The sequence below is a fragment of the Limulus polyphemus genome, unplaced genomic scaffold (assembly GCF_000517525.1).
Source record: "Limulus polyphemus unplaced genomic scaffold, Limulus_polyphemus-2.1.2 Scaffold3728, whole genome shotgun sequence".
Taxonomy (NCBI): Eukaryota; Metazoa; Arthropoda; class Merostomata; order Xiphosura; family Limulidae; genus Limulus; species Limulus polyphemus.
Window position 1 is genome coordinate 15,809 of NW_013669338.1, and position 15,844 is coordinate 31,652.

Genomic DNA, 15,844 nt, shown 5'->3' on the forward strand with positions numbered 1-15,844 from the left:
CGTATTAGTAGACCCTTTACTTATAAATCATAGTGTAAAAGAATAATATATATATATATATATATACATACACACACATGGTTTGGTTGGAAGTTTCACCTTTGACATTCTATGTACTTACTTCAAGGCTTGTTTGGCTGGTGGGACCCAAACTATTGCTGAGACATACGTTTCCTTCCTTTTCTGGATCAAAGTCTGTAAAGTTGAGGCACCCTCATCTAGCTTAGACCCCCAGCATAGTGGTTGTGTAGAAGGAAATGCTTTACTATCTGACTGATGTCATAGTGGCCACAGCTGAAATATTAATCCAGATACTCGTAACATCAACAGTGGTTAATGTATTCTAGAAATCCCTTACACCTCTAACTTCCCGACACTTGGTCGACCTTCAAGTGGATCCAAGCTCTGGGAACGTTTTCTTAGGTTCAAAAATGTAGTGCTCTTATTAAAGGTGGGAACACATCTAGCGCCATTACTGGGTAGTGATGGTCCACCATCTAATGGGACATCTCACCAGTGCACCCTTATTCATCTCTTCCTTGACTTCCTATTTGGGTGACACAAACAGTAACAATGTGAATAGCAGTTTGCTGGTTGCGCTCATTTGACGACAACAAGATTATGTTTACCATCGTGCTCTCCATTACTGGGACATTTTTGGACTTAGGGAATGTGGCTACTTGGCCTTTGAGCTCAGGCATGGTGAACGTCAAACCAGTCCCAGGAGTCCTAGATTCAACAACTTCATCAGTTCTCTCACTGTATAGAAAGTCCTGGACATCCTAGAGAAATTTGGGAATGTCAAAAGAAGAGGAGTACATGATACAGTGAGCGAGAAAATCTTTTGGAATACTGGAACTAGAACAAGGTAGGAGAGAAAAAAAAACACTGACCATGGCTAAAACTCGACCTTAAATACTGAAAGTTCACTTACAATTGTAAAGTTTGATGTATTTTAGTTAGTCAAAAGTTCAGCTGAGCACATAAATTAAAGAAATCAAAATGTATGGTAACAACCATGAACCATGACTTCAGATATTGGTCAATGGCATTTCTACAAACTCTGCATGTGCTTATTTACTACATTGCCCATAAAACATGTATCTCAAGAATTTGAGAACTCCCTGATCCACAGATTTCAACAGGTTTCTGATTGATTAGCTACCTGTAGCCATGCTACCCTCTTTTGTCCCTGCCAGACAATTGGAACGCTAAACTCTTCAACCCAGCCTCATTCTTCTTCCTATTATCTGGTTGTCACGTAGACAGCACCTAGTTCCAAGAGGAATAAATAGAGGTCGAGACTGCAACAGGTTCCTACACATTCAAGCTGACTCGGATCAGGTGACACCAAATATTACCTTTGATTGTTAGCCTTCACTAATGCTTCCATTGTCTTTCCTTATAGAATTTATTTCATTCACAAATTTTGTACAAATTTGTTATCTAATTTATAAAGTTTTTACTGCATGGATGTTACTTTTTTCTTACCCATGGTATATTTACAGACTGCATCTTCATGTTTTAATTATGCATCTTATAATGAAACATTAAGAAAAGTTCCAGTAAATCTATGTGCTTATTGAAATTATTTCAATCTGCATGGCTAAAAATAATTTATCACAACCAAATATAACACTGAATACACCAATTTTTTTACTTGTCATGATATTTATGTTTGTCTCTATGAATCTCTTTTAACAGTGATAATTTCACCCACTCACGAATATTTCAATTTGATCCAATTGAAATATTTTCCACTATTTTATGAGAAACACTAAGTAAACTCAGTTACAACAAATACCAGATAAAACTGTGTTCCATACCCCAGGTAATACTAGATTTTCTATAGCAAATGCAGTTTGAGTTTCTTTGTTACTTTTATTTCTTCCATAAGAATTCATTACCTGTCAACTATTTCAAGATTAAAATTAAAACATTCTCTTACTAGTATTAGTGGAAATAACAGATACACTCTACTTTCCAAGTGAATTATGACAGTAAACCTCACACTCATCAAAAGTCGAGATCAAATCCTTTGTTTCCACGATCTTGTTACATACTGTTGTTTTATGTAATTGATTCATTCATGTTTACAACACTTATGAATGACTTTATATAATGTTCTTATATTTGTGTAAGGCCACAAACATACAATTATTTATATACATATATTAACATTACGAATTGTCAAATACTCTAGTATTTTATAATTGATTGCCTAGAGCTCCCACATTGATTACTTTTGGGAACTTCTCGGGTTACATTCTGAAACCACAGCTTAGTAGCAACTGTACTGCTATCTAAGAACCATCAAACTCAACTCATTTTTCATTTCAGGCATCACTAAATAAATAATCACTGGAAAAATTTGGACAAAATAAAACTTTTTAGCTAAAATAATAATCAGCCAAGTTCACTATTCATGCTTTTACTACTGTATCTCAGTATATAACACACTTCCCATGTATATAAGTGAGAATCTAGTGAGTATAGGGTAGCATACTCTGAAGAGTTTTCACTACTTAGCTAGATAATGGGAATTATTCTCTCGAAACATTTTACAGCAGAAAATTCACACAGGGGCTCAGAAAGGGCTGCAATGACCTTACAGTTACTGATATTTCAGTCACATGTTAATTCTAGCTTAGGAAGTAAATAAAGAGGTAGACACAAAAATGTGTTGCTTACATCATACCATGAAATACCACTTGATAGTTCAGAAAGTATGGATCACAAGCCCTTTCAACTGAGATGGCATTCCCATTCTCAGACACCTGATCAAGCTGGTGTACCAGTATATTATCTTTTTTATACAGCTTAATAATGTGTTTCATGTCCTTCACATTTGCTGTAACTTGTAAGTTAATGGATCAATTTGTAGAAGTACTAGCTGGATCCAAGTTGCTTCCATGCTACAGACATGTACCAGAACCAGATCCAATCTCCACACTGGAACATTTGTTCTTTGTTCTTTTCATAGTACTTCTTTTGTGTTGAGCAACCTTTCCTAGTTGTTGTTGGGCAAACTCGTGTGCATGGATTGTTTCAGACCTTACTATCCCACCTGTTCTTGTAAGCATTGTGGGGCATCTTCTTGTGGGAAAGGACCATACCCCACGTCAACAGCAATTAGTGTTTCTTGTCTGAACATGAACATGTTTGGTAAATAGCCAGTAGATTCCTGCTCTGTTTATCGTATTTGGCAATAGTTAATTCCAGTCAGTTTATTCAGGATTTCGCTAGCATCTACTTGATAGTCTGTATTATCTGTTTTACCATGGAGATGATAAGGCAAAGTGGATATCTTCACCACACCTAACACTTTACACAACTCAGAGAACAGCTGCTAGATAAAATTGACTCCATGTTATGGAAATCAGTAGTGACACATATATGCCAATGACCTCTCTCAGTTTCTGGAATTGCACCAGTGATATCCAAAGCTATTCTCTTCAAAAGAAACCCAAGAATTCTCGGTTAGAGTTTAGTCAGTCTTGATCATTTTTTTCTGTAGGTGGTGTACATTGTACAATATTTTTACCATCACCAAACATCTTGACTTGAATGTGACCAAAAAGAACCACCATCAAATGTTAGCACAAATGCAGTTAATACCTTGATGCCTTTCAGTATTTGAGTTATTCAAATTCTAAATAATCTCTTTCTATAGCACTCTGGGGATCACTATCTACAGCACAGTTGAAGAATCATGGCTTTATGTTTTTTTGTAATGGTATGCTACACATTCCTGTACTTGTACCACAGCTTATGTGCATCATTTCTATGCTCTTCTGTTCATACTGTTTGGGCTTTACCTTGTGCTGCATGGTAAGGAGTGACCATTCTAAGTAGATGTTCTTTAATTGCTCTTTCTTGAGCTCCTGAAGTGTTAATTTTGGCATCTACCCACCAGCAGATTCTCTTACATTATGGTTTGCCTTTGCTTTAATAGAAATGACTATGGTCTCCATCCGAACATGTTGTTCAGGATCAGAACATTCCATAAACAGACAAGATATCATTGTACAGCAAGATAATTCATCCAGGTCTCCATGCTGTTGGCTTGGGCAATGCTTATTGGCCACTTCAGTAAACCAGAATCTACCCAGGTACAAGTAGTGGCAATAATATTTCACAAATATAACAGCTGCAAGCAGTTCTTTCTTTGATGTATAGTATATGTATTTAATTAGAGATTTATGAGCATACTGCTAGAATATACATGATTACACATTCTACTCCATCAAGTAACTGTGATAACACTATTCCAATTCCATTGTCACTGGCATTGGTGTCGAACAGGAACTTGCTATCTTATTGTGCATAGGCTAGCATTAAAACTAACTTTAGGTATTGGAATGCTTGGCCACATTATTTGCTCCATCAAAGTGCATCTTTAGTTTTGTGAGAACATACAGTGGTGCTGCTGACTTGGATAAGCTGGCCACAAATTATCATTAAGCTCATGTAAAACAAAGAAAACTGGTCACAGGTTAAGGCCAATTTCTCACCATGGCTATCTTAATCAGGTCTGTAGAGATTCCATCTCTTTCTACAGTATGATTGAGAAGATCCTCTTCTTGCACATAAGCAAACACTTTCCTGGTTTCAGTTTCAAGCCTGATTTATCTTATGGAATACCATTCTCAGGTTCTCAGCCACAAACTGAAGTATGTGATCAAACATTAAGACATCATCAATGTAAATCAGGGATCTCTCCTATTACAGTTCCTTCAGTGTAAGCTCCATTGGCTTCTTAAAATTCGTGGATGTGTAATAAAAGCCAAACCACATTACATGGAATTCAGACAAGCCATCCTTCATGTTAAAAGCAGCTTTAGGCCAGTATACAGATGCTTGAATGAAAGTGTTGAACCAATGGGAACCGTGTAATGTGTCTAGACATTCGTCTGTTCAAAATAAAGGGAAGGCACTAATGCGTGTTACATCATTAGTCCATTGAAACTCAACACAAAACGTTGGCATACCTTCCTTCTTCCTGACCAAGCACTCTCCAAAGGTTTTATGACAACATTCTTCAAAACCCACCGTATTTCAGCACTGGCAATGTTTCTAGTATTCTAGAGAAGTTAGCACTGCAGTTAATTTATCAGACATTTATAATTCATAAAGCATTGGAGGCAAAACTGACGAATAATTTCTGCAGCACATTCATCATGACGATTCCAATACCAGATCCAGGGTTGGAGATGACCACCTTCATTTGGCGAATGGCATTTCCTATGCAGAGCCAAAGGTGTATCTCTACTCTAAAATCTGGTCCACTGTCATTCTCTAGAATTAAATCAGTAGCCTTTAGCCAGAGTAATGGTCTCACTTAGAGGGCTTGATATATTGTGAGGTCTACCGCCATTCTAACTACTCCTGTGTCAACCAATCATGCAATCTCTCGCCCTGTTACCCGCACAGGTATGTACCAAGCACCATCCAACCCTGTGAATACTGGACTGACCACTAAACACTTTAGTGCAAGTAGCCTTCTGCACTCCCACAAGCTGGTGGTCAGATCCAACCTGGATTCTATTGGTTTCCAGAGCATTGGCTACAGCATCCACCACAAGCTGATCATTCTTCTGTACTTGCTGACCCATTGGAAAATGCCATTAACCTTGCCTATTTTGCTGCTAGGCATAGCACTGAATTAGTGGTTTCTTCTGAGCTATTGGTTGGAAATAATAACCTTGCTGTCTTTGCTGCTCAGTGCCTCACCATCTCAAACAAAGAAGACACTTCACTTCTGTCCTGGATGATGTCAAAGTGGCAGTACCATCAGCATTTGTTGTGACATGTATCCAATGAGTGGGCCTGAATTGCAATCTCAGGATGTGCAGGTGGCTGGTTACCGTCAGTGTGACTATAGCTTGACATTGTTGAGTTACTTGAGTTGGTCATTACCTCTAAGATGTAGCCACTCTAACTGTCACTGCAAATCTTATCATCTTTAATGGCCAGCCCAAAGTTAAAACTCCATACTTGGCAATGGCTAAAACTACCTGTAAAGATGTCCCTCTCAAGTGGTGCTTCACTGGCTTTGACAGGAAGCTATTGACAAACTTTTCATTGAGCTTGTCTTTTCAATCTGTTTTTCTTACCATGCAACTGATGCAGAACATCTGTATAAATGGGTAGACTCTTGGTTCCAGTCCTCTTTCAAGTCTTGAACTAAACCCAGTGGATCACTTGATTATTCTCAGGGCTTAATTAGCAGTGAAACTCGATGGTGACTGCCCTAGTCTTCCTATATCTCTTCATCTAGCCTCAAAATTGGGCATTTGACAGCCTGCTCCTTAGTCCATCCATTCCAGGCAGTTGGTTATTGGAAAATCTCAAGAAGTGATCCAGATTTTTTCCCGGCATATTTGAATGTTGGGGCAAAATATATTTTGCTTCTCTCACAGAAAACTGTAATACCACCCAAAAGCCTTGCCCTTGGAGGTCCTAGCCAATGCCTATCTGAGATGCCATTGATGTTGCAGGTGCAGGGCAAGAGATATACCCAGATACTATAATACTTGGAGGTCCTAGCCAATGCCTATTTGAGATGCCATTGATGTTGCAGGTGCAGGGCAAGAGATGTACCCAGAGACTATACTACTTGGAGGTCCTAGCCAATGCCTATTTGAAATGCCATTGATGTTGCAGGTGCAGGGCAAGAGATGTACCCAGAGACTATAATACTTGGAGGAGTAGTCAGTTCCTGGTGCAGGGCAGCAGGGCAATGAGTTGCACTCATCAACTCTTCATACAACCCTTTATGACCCCAGCTTTCATCAGAAGCCATAGTCACTGCTGCAAAATACCTCCTGGCTCAGAGAGGCTGTCTACTGTCCCATAATTCATTATCCTTATCTATGGGTACCTGCAGTCTCAACACTTCCAGTCTTTCTCAGCTGCTAGTGGGTGGTCTTGACCAGAGCTGAAGGTGTAGATAACTCTAAATGTTTTCAAACTTCCTAGGTATAATTCTTTTTAGTTACCCTCAATTTTGTTTGCGTTTTTTGTGCCAGGAACAATCCTCAGAGGCAAAGTTTGATTTATTAGTCTAAGTACACCAGACTTCAGCCAAGTCAGTAGCTGTAAGTTGATGTATGACAGGGACCCTCACAGCAAAGCAAAAGCCCTTTGTCCAAGAGAGGACTCTTTTGGACTCAACACCTCTCTTATAAAACTGTGTGTGTCTCTCTCTCTGAAAGTAAGTACTCTCTCTTGGTCAAGAGAACTTCTACTTTGAAAATATGCCATTCTTTCAGTAAAGGCATTACTTTAAACTTGTTTAAACTCAAGAAGTAAAAAAAAAAAAACTAGTACAATAAATTCTGTGATCAAGGCACCAAAATTTATCCTTTCTATCTACTTGTGGTATTCTCATATTAACTGATTTCTTTCCAAGTATCAGATGGATCTGCTTTATAATGAGAAATACATGTAGACTAATTACAAAGTAAATCTGAATTTAACTAAAGACTGAGATTCAATCTGAGAGAAAAAATACACCTTCATAAGACACTAGACTTATTGATTGGCCAACAGCTTTCTTTTTCAAGATGTATCGCCATTGGATTATAGATTGCCCAAAATCAATGTTCCTTGCAAACACAGGTAACCTCAATTTTACACATAAGCGATATGCATCACCACGTGATTGGTCATTCTCGTGCAACAGACAATGATTGTAACCCTGTACATATCTACTTGGCCAGGGAAGGATACTGCTGTCAATGACCTGTTTCTAAACAATGTGTGATGTAGCAGCAGCATCTGTCTGCACGGGCGAAGTAGATACAATCTGTTAGAGACCAACAAAGACACATAGTCAACTAGAACAAAATTGTTTCAACGGTCTTCTGTAGTACGTGCTTATGCCAAAACCCCAGACAACACGAAACATTTTCAAAACTCTTATTTTAATAAAAGCAGGTTGAAAACTTGTGATATGCCTGAATGTTGCACACGAATTGTTCTACATTTTCTAGATAAGACCACTACTTAACAAACGCAATACATGAGACTGCTTAGATTATTCACAAGATTTGGTAATTCTATAGGAATAAATTAAGTTTAGTATTCCAACAACTGAATATGAACCTAGTAAACTATGTGCTCTTGTAACCCACGTACAGTTAGGTCGCCATTTTCAAGTGGTTGGCTTGTATTGATCTATGGTAAATTTAACTGTACAAAAACTCCTATTAATTAATAAATAAAAAGAGAGTTATTACATGGCAATGTAAATGAGAAGTTGGTTCATTACTATTGTATATTATTCAACTATAATTAAAAAGTTAAAAAAAAAAAGATTTCGTGAATAAGGTGGTACAATGAGAATCGGTAAATTTATGCTATGTGATGTAATAAGCAAATTGTAACATTACAAGAGAATGGTTAAAACGTTTAGTTTGTTAGAATTTTAATTAAAATTGAATTTATTACCCTTACAGGTCACTTTCTTTGTACATATCGTTGAGGAATATAAACCGTAGTCCCTCAATAAATAGCTGTATACCAAATATCTCGGAAGCTATATCATCTGACTCGACCAGCTACTTTAACTTGAGTCTCAACAGACCTCCGACATACGATGAAGTTCTTCGATATAAACTCCATTCACCAATGGTAAGCTCAGAATAACAACAAAAATATACAATATTTGTTTGCATTATATAAATATGTGTGTGTGTATGTATATGTGTATGAGCGTGCATAATATTCGTTTTTTTATTATGTAAGTAAAAACTTCACCAGAAATAAAAAGACTATAAACCTTTTCCTGAAATTAAGTAATTGTATTCATTTAAATATAAAATACCGACATGGCCAGATGGTTAAGGCGCTCGAATCGCAATCTGAGGGTCACGGGTTCGAATCCCCATCCCACCAAACATGCTTTCAGCCGTGGGGGCGTTATAATGTGACAGTCAATCCCACTATTCGTTGGTAAAAGAGTAGCTCAAGAATTGGCGGTGGGTGGTGATGACTAGCTGCCTTCCCTCTAGTCTTACACTGCTAAATTAGGGACGGCTAGCGCAGATAGCCCTCGTGTAGCTTTGCGCGAAATTCAAAAACAAACAAACAAATATAAAATAACTAATAAATTAAAGCAACAATATGACTCTGAGGGTCCGTGGATCTTGTCTCGTTGCCACAAGATCGCAATCCGCACTTTGGAATCATGGATGTGTTATAAGGGTGATGATCAGGTCCTACTATTCGATTGCAGTAACTCAAGAAATGGCAGTGTCTGCTTGTTGACTAGCTGTGTTCAAAAACGGCTAGTACAGACAGCCATGTCCCCCGGTGGTTAGCGGTAAGTTTACGGAGTTACGACTATTTTCGGGTTCGATTCCTCGCGGTAAAGAGAAAGCAGAGAGCCAATTTTATAACTTTGCGCTAAAAAACAACAACATAACTTTTGTGTAGAGTTGCGCAAATATTCGAAACAAACGATCTTTAATGGTCGTTAATTTATGATACGATTTCACCTTCTGTACCAGAGCACCCTACACCCCGCTGATTCAGCGGTAATTTTGAGAACTTATAACTTTAAAAATCTGGTTTCGATACACGCGGTGGACAGAGCATAAATAGCTTAACAACAACTTTTGTTTTTGTATCCGATTGAGTTATTACCCTAGTTATTTTTGCTTATATTAACTGTTTTACTCATAATTTTTAAATTCCTGGTTAGACAAAGTGTCAATCAGTTTCAGGTTCATATGAAACCTATTGTCACTTCTTAGCCATAATTCTTTCCTTTTTCGGCATTAAATATGAAAAGAGACAAGTGGATATTTACCATGGAAGCCCAATTTCTATAGAGATGTGTGAATATAAATAAGGTAAAAACAAATAACAATTCGGCATGCTTCCAGTCCTGTATTTGATATAGCCAGCACAAAAGTACGCGCATCTTTACAAGAAAAGACATAAGAAATATCGAACATATATATTGAACAAAACCATATATACATGCTCGCCCTTTCAGCCGTGGGAGCATTATAATCTGACGATCAATCCCACTATTCGTTAGTAAAGAGTAGCCCAAGAGTTGGCGATGGGTGGTGTTGACTAGCTGCTTTCCACCTAGTCTATCTCCTCAAAATTAGGGAAGACTAGCGCATATAGCCCTCGAATAGCGTTGCCCGAGATTCAAGACAAACAAACAGATTTTGTTTTATTCAGCTGTGATACCTTTAAGAGTTATATAGACACGAACTAAATGTTTGTATAACATCACATTAAATACCGAGTATGTTTGTTTATTTTTTGTTGTATTTTTCTGTGACTTTTTTTCCAAATCACATTTATTGGTAATGTAAAATTTACTAACATATCTTTCTTATCGACAGGAGAATCCCGATGAGTCGCTTCCTCCGTCATACGAAGAAGCTATTAACATCACTGGATTCATCAGTAACTCAGGCAACGACAGTTAGAACCAATCAGAAATCTATAAACGTTCTCAGAACAGGGGTAGCATTCCTGATGAGTCGGAATAAAGAAGTTTCCATTGTTTGTAATGGTTCTGTTGTTGTACTGGAAGTGGTGAAGGTTTGTTTGTTTTAGACTTTCTACCGTTGTCTACCGCGGGTAATAAGAACATCGGAGTTTAACGTTGTAAATCCGTAAATTTGCCGCTGTCCCACCAGGTGACAAAGTAGTGAGGGTTGGAATACCGTGTGATTTCGGCGTTGTACGTTACTCAACAACAACATATTCAATTGACAGAATGGACTTCTAAACGCTGCCTGTCGATTATTTTACAACAGACAAAGTGGTTTTAATTGGTTTCGATACTAAACAAATAGGTTCCTGTGAAGAAAACTACTATTTTCAAGGTGATTTCTGCAAACCAACTTACTCAAGATGTGATGACCTTCGTGAAAAGAAAAGTAACCTTCGGTGGAACAGAGAAGGAACCAAAAATTATTCAGCCGTTGGTTACTAATTCAGTGGAAACCTATAAATCAAGAGTGATACTTAGTTTGGCGTTGCTACATAGAATTATATATTTTTATGTGTTGCTAAGTTACTCACTCAGCTTACAGTTAAAACATTATCTACTGATATTAAGTTGTTCTGTTGTAGATGTCTTCAGTGACGTATATATATATTGTTGTGTTATGGTGGGCACGTTTTGAGGTAATTCGCAAAAATAAAACAATTACATTATACCTAGGAATGAGGTCTTTTTTTTTCGTTGCCATTTTTTGGATAATTTGTTGCTCTGAAGTCTAAACTGTAAAAATATTAACAAATCTAGCTGAGTAAAGATCGAATGTTAGTGGATTTAGCTTTCTCAAGTGGAAGCCTTATATAAACAAGATTATTAAAAATTGTTAATTTAAAAATGGTTTGTTTCTTTCTTTTAAGTAAAGCACAAAGCTACACAATGGGTTATCTGTGCTCTGCCCACCACTGGTATCGAAACCCGGTTTTTAGCATTGTAAGTCCGCAGACATACCGCTGTGCCGCTAGTAGGCTTTAAAACAATGGGGAAAAGGGATCTTCAAAAAATTACAGAAACAAGATAGGTATCAAAATAGAAACTTGTAGCTTGAGAAAATAATTTCAACACTGTGTCTCAAACCTTAAGCTTGTTTGTTTACTTTTTCGCGATTGCATTTTCACTTTAATCTATCTATCTTGTTTCTGTAATTTTTTGAGGATCCCTTTTCCCTATCTTTAAATTAATTTTTTTTAATTAATCTTGTTTCTTGAAGTTATAATGTTCATCATGTACGTAACTCTCTCTCTCTATATATATATATATATAATAGCAATACTGTCCTATTTGAAGCGGTTTAGTTGAATAAAATACTTAGTTGGTGTATGATGATCTCTCGGGAAACAATGATAACCTTTGGACTGGCTTCATGCAGATTGGTTGGCTATTGCTCCTGAACTACTGAACTATACTGGAATGGTGCATGGACTAGATTTAATAACCGCATGAGTTTCATAATTTCATGTAAATGCAGTGTATGTTGGATATGCATGCATATACGTTCAATGCAAATATAAGACAATGTGTCATAATATAATAAAATATGCATACAAATAAGTATTTTTAATATATCTTATAGTTGTTATATTTCCCACTTTCTCTTCTTACTCTCCGCTGACCATAGTAAGGCCAGTCACGGTTTTGCTGCAGCTGGTCAGATTTCCTTTTAGAGTGACATTCTGCACGCTCTACAAGGTCGAAAACGTGTTAATTAACAATTATGAATTAATTATATTAATATACCTTTCCCCATTTCTGATGTAGTTTGGGTCGTGACACTAAATTCTGGTGAGCCATCGCTGCTGCATACTTTATCTGAAACTAAATATTTTCTAAATAAAATTTATAGCTACAAAATTTCTGCCTCACTTTCGCCAAGAATAGCCATCTTCTGCTTACACGATTCTTGCCACTCCTTATAGTCAGCTTCAAGGATGTCTACTCTATTTGCAATATCTATTTAAAAATTCGCAGTCATGCAGATTTGGCTATAATTCGATACTTACCAGCAGCCATCACCGTGATTGCCGATCTGAGGCTCGAATCTGAAATTGATACTACTGTTTTAACCGCGCCTTAAATATTTCTGTTGTTTGTATAACATGGCCGAAATCGATCATGCACTGGTAAAAAAAACAAAAAGAAACTGTGATCCTGTCAGCAAAGTCGTGTCCGAAAGGGCAGGAACTCTCTCTATATATATATAAACAAATGATACGCGACATCAATACAGTTGCAACAATAAGTTAATAATCGCTATGGTACATGTGTCATGCCTGCCATATAAACATTAAATTATATCGATGGTCTGCACACAGCCATATATGTGAACATGTAGTAGATTATGAATCTGCATATAAACCACAAACTACATTCAAACGATTGGGTGTCAACGATTATACAACCACTGTTAATTGCTAGGTAGCCAAATAAACTTGAAAACTACCCTACACAATGCGCAATAATGCGTTTAGTAATACTGCCCAGGTTTTATCACAATACTCACATACATTCTTGCTGTAGGCTGGTGGAACAATATTAAATAATAATAAAGAAGAACAAATAGGCGATCCCTATTATCAGTCACTACCGTGGTTCGTGACAGTTGTGGTGTAACTGCAATGTTAAAACTGAGTTTGCAAAGCATTGGACATATTAGAGAAAGAAACACTGATACCAAAAATAAGTAAATTTATAGGCTGAATGGCAATACTATCTCCCCTCCCCCCCCAAAAAAAAAAACAAGAACCAAAAACAACAAACGGTTAAGCCTACTGCATGATCTAATACGTCAGTTCCAGAAAATCGGAAATATAGATTTAACAAGCTTGGAGAAATAGTAAACACTTAGACTTTGAAGTTATTCGATCTATAGGAACTGCACGAAGCTACTAACCGTTCCTAATTTAGAAATGATAGACTAGAGGGATGAAGCTAGTCAACACTACCTCCCGCCAACTCTTGGACTACTCTTTTACCAACGAAAAAATGGTTGCCCGTCATATTATAACGCTTCTACGGCTGAAAGAGCACGTATTTTCAGTAACGGGAGTCTAACCCAAATATTGCAAGTCGAGCACTCTAACCACCAGACTCTGAGAACATGATATATCTAAGTTCACTTACTGGCTTTTTACAGTTAAAGAAACACCAGTAACGTGTAGAGGACATTAACAGGGCGAGGCTCATGGACAAAAAAGAGCACTTTTCAAACTTTTTGGGGAATAGAGGTATTAGGGATGATTATGGGGGACTGGGGGTTGTCTCTGGTGCACAAAGAGCAATTAGGCGTATCTTTTAGTAGTTGTAGACATTTTCTATTACTGAGAAAAGGGGCACATGGGGGAGGGGGAACCTAAGAGCAGAAAGATAGGTCTTGAACCCCTCCCCCCTCGTGTACGTTACTGAGAAATGTAATATAGTACTTTAAATTATTTCTATTTTGAATGGCATTATATTGTTCATCTATAACAAGAAATTGTATATTCTTGGTATATTTCTAACAAAACAGTTTTGTGACCAACCAATTTTAGCTGAGATGCTATTAGGAACTTCTATTACAAAATAAAAAGTTATGTTTGAAATTAATGGAAAATCGTGATTTTCTAAAGTCAAATTTCAACGTTTAGTTCTTTTAGACACATTATTCGGAGAGTGATAAGAGTTGATAGAGGGTTAGAAAATGGGACGCGGATATAACATGACAGCCATGGAAAACACGGTCTTCACCGTTAGTATATCGAACTTAATACGAAACATGTAAAAAAACTGCAGTTTTGGGGTCAAAATGTGGAGAGAGGAGGTCCACAAAATTATATCGTTTATCGATTCCCCAGCAATCGTCATTTTTTTCTTATGTAGAAGTAAGTGGGTTGAAACGTTGCCCCTTTCTAACTTTTTCTCCAGAAAATAGTCCATAAGTCCCTTTTAGAACTTTTTTTTACGTTAGCCACATGTATTAATCTCTTATTTACATCTTTTGTTTCGCTTTGTTTATAACTAAATTCCTTCACATTCAATTCGATTATTCTTTCTAACCACAGCCATTGATAAACTTTACAACAATAGCAATCCAACAGAATTATTCCCAGAAATTCATTTTACCTCCTTCCTTTCCTACTTATAATTCGAGAGCAAAAAAAAAACCATCATCACATCAACAGTGGCGAAGTACTGGTAAAAAAAAAGCCCATAAAAACTGCAAAATGCAAAACTGGATATTTGTATGTATCTCCCCATAGAACCACTGAATCTTCATACCAAATTTGGTGAATATCCATCTACAGGGGGCGAAGTAGTGGTAAAAAATGCCCCTAAAAACCGCAAAGTGCAAAACTGAAAATTTGTATGTACCCCCGCATGGACCTAATGAACCTCCATATCAATTTTGGTCAAGTTCCATCTACAAACTGTGAAGTAGTTACATGGACATACAACAGACAGTACTATTATATTTATATAGATTACAGTCTCAGAAAATCACAACTTTTAGTGTAATTGTATATTCTTGGTATATTTCTAACAAAACAGTTTTGTGACCAACCAATTTTAGCTGAGATGCTATTAGGAACTTTTATCTCTTAAAAACAATGGGATTGACAGTTTATTAAGTTTTGGCTTACCTCGCCGACAACATTTTATCCGGAAAGTCACGTCTGAGAGACGATCCACTATGTCTTTGGTCTTCTTGGTATAACCGTTCACTTTACTTAATTTCAACATTCACGCTAAAACAAACGCTATAACGAACGGTACCTTCAACAATACTCTCTGACTGCAGATCAATTACTCACTACCTACACTGTTCCCATCACGTTGTGACCATCTTATATACACCAGATTATTGTTATTGGTTTATTGTGTGTGGTTATTGTTTGGGACGAACAATACTAAGAAGGGGACAGTGTTGCGTCAGCTAGGTCACGTGACTAGTGTCACACCACGTTTCTAGAAATATCCTGTTCCTTCGTGAATGCCCTAGCATTTACTAGATTGGGGGTAGTTTTAATTAAATGTACAGAATTACAAACACAAAATTACAATTCAACAAAGTCTCTTAATTTTACGGGACGTATCTTCTTCCGTACTGGTCTCCGTCTCGTTGGCTTCTGCTTCATATGGGGTTCATCTGCTGCATCAGGAAATGTTCTATCGTCGATGACAGTCACATCAGTGGTAGTAACTTCATCGTTTCCCTTCTCAAAACTGAGTAGAGTTTCTTCTTCGACGGTTGCTTCTTCAGGTGGCACATCTTCAGCAGCGTCATTTGTTCTGTTGTCCACTTCGTCCCAACTGAAATGTCCTGGACCGTGACAA

At 37.2% G+C, this 15,844-nt stretch overlaps 1 protein-coding gene across 1 annotated transcript in view; it reads left to right on the forward strand.

The window, feature by feature from the left end:
• The window catches only part of LOC111088422, a 16,200-nt gene extending 5,355 nt beyond the window's left edge, over nt 1–10,845 (forward strand). The window contains exons 2-3 of the mRNA XM_022398503.1: nt 8,463–8,637; nt 10,371–10,845. Coding sequence (XP_022254211.1) covers nt 8,463–8,637; nt 10,371–10,457 — 262 coding nt within the window. The 3' untranslated portion in view covers nt 10,458–10,845. The remainder of the gene's footprint in view (nt 1–8,462; nt 8,638–10,370) is intronic.
• Nucleotides 10,846–15,844: the final 4,999 nt, after the last annotated feature.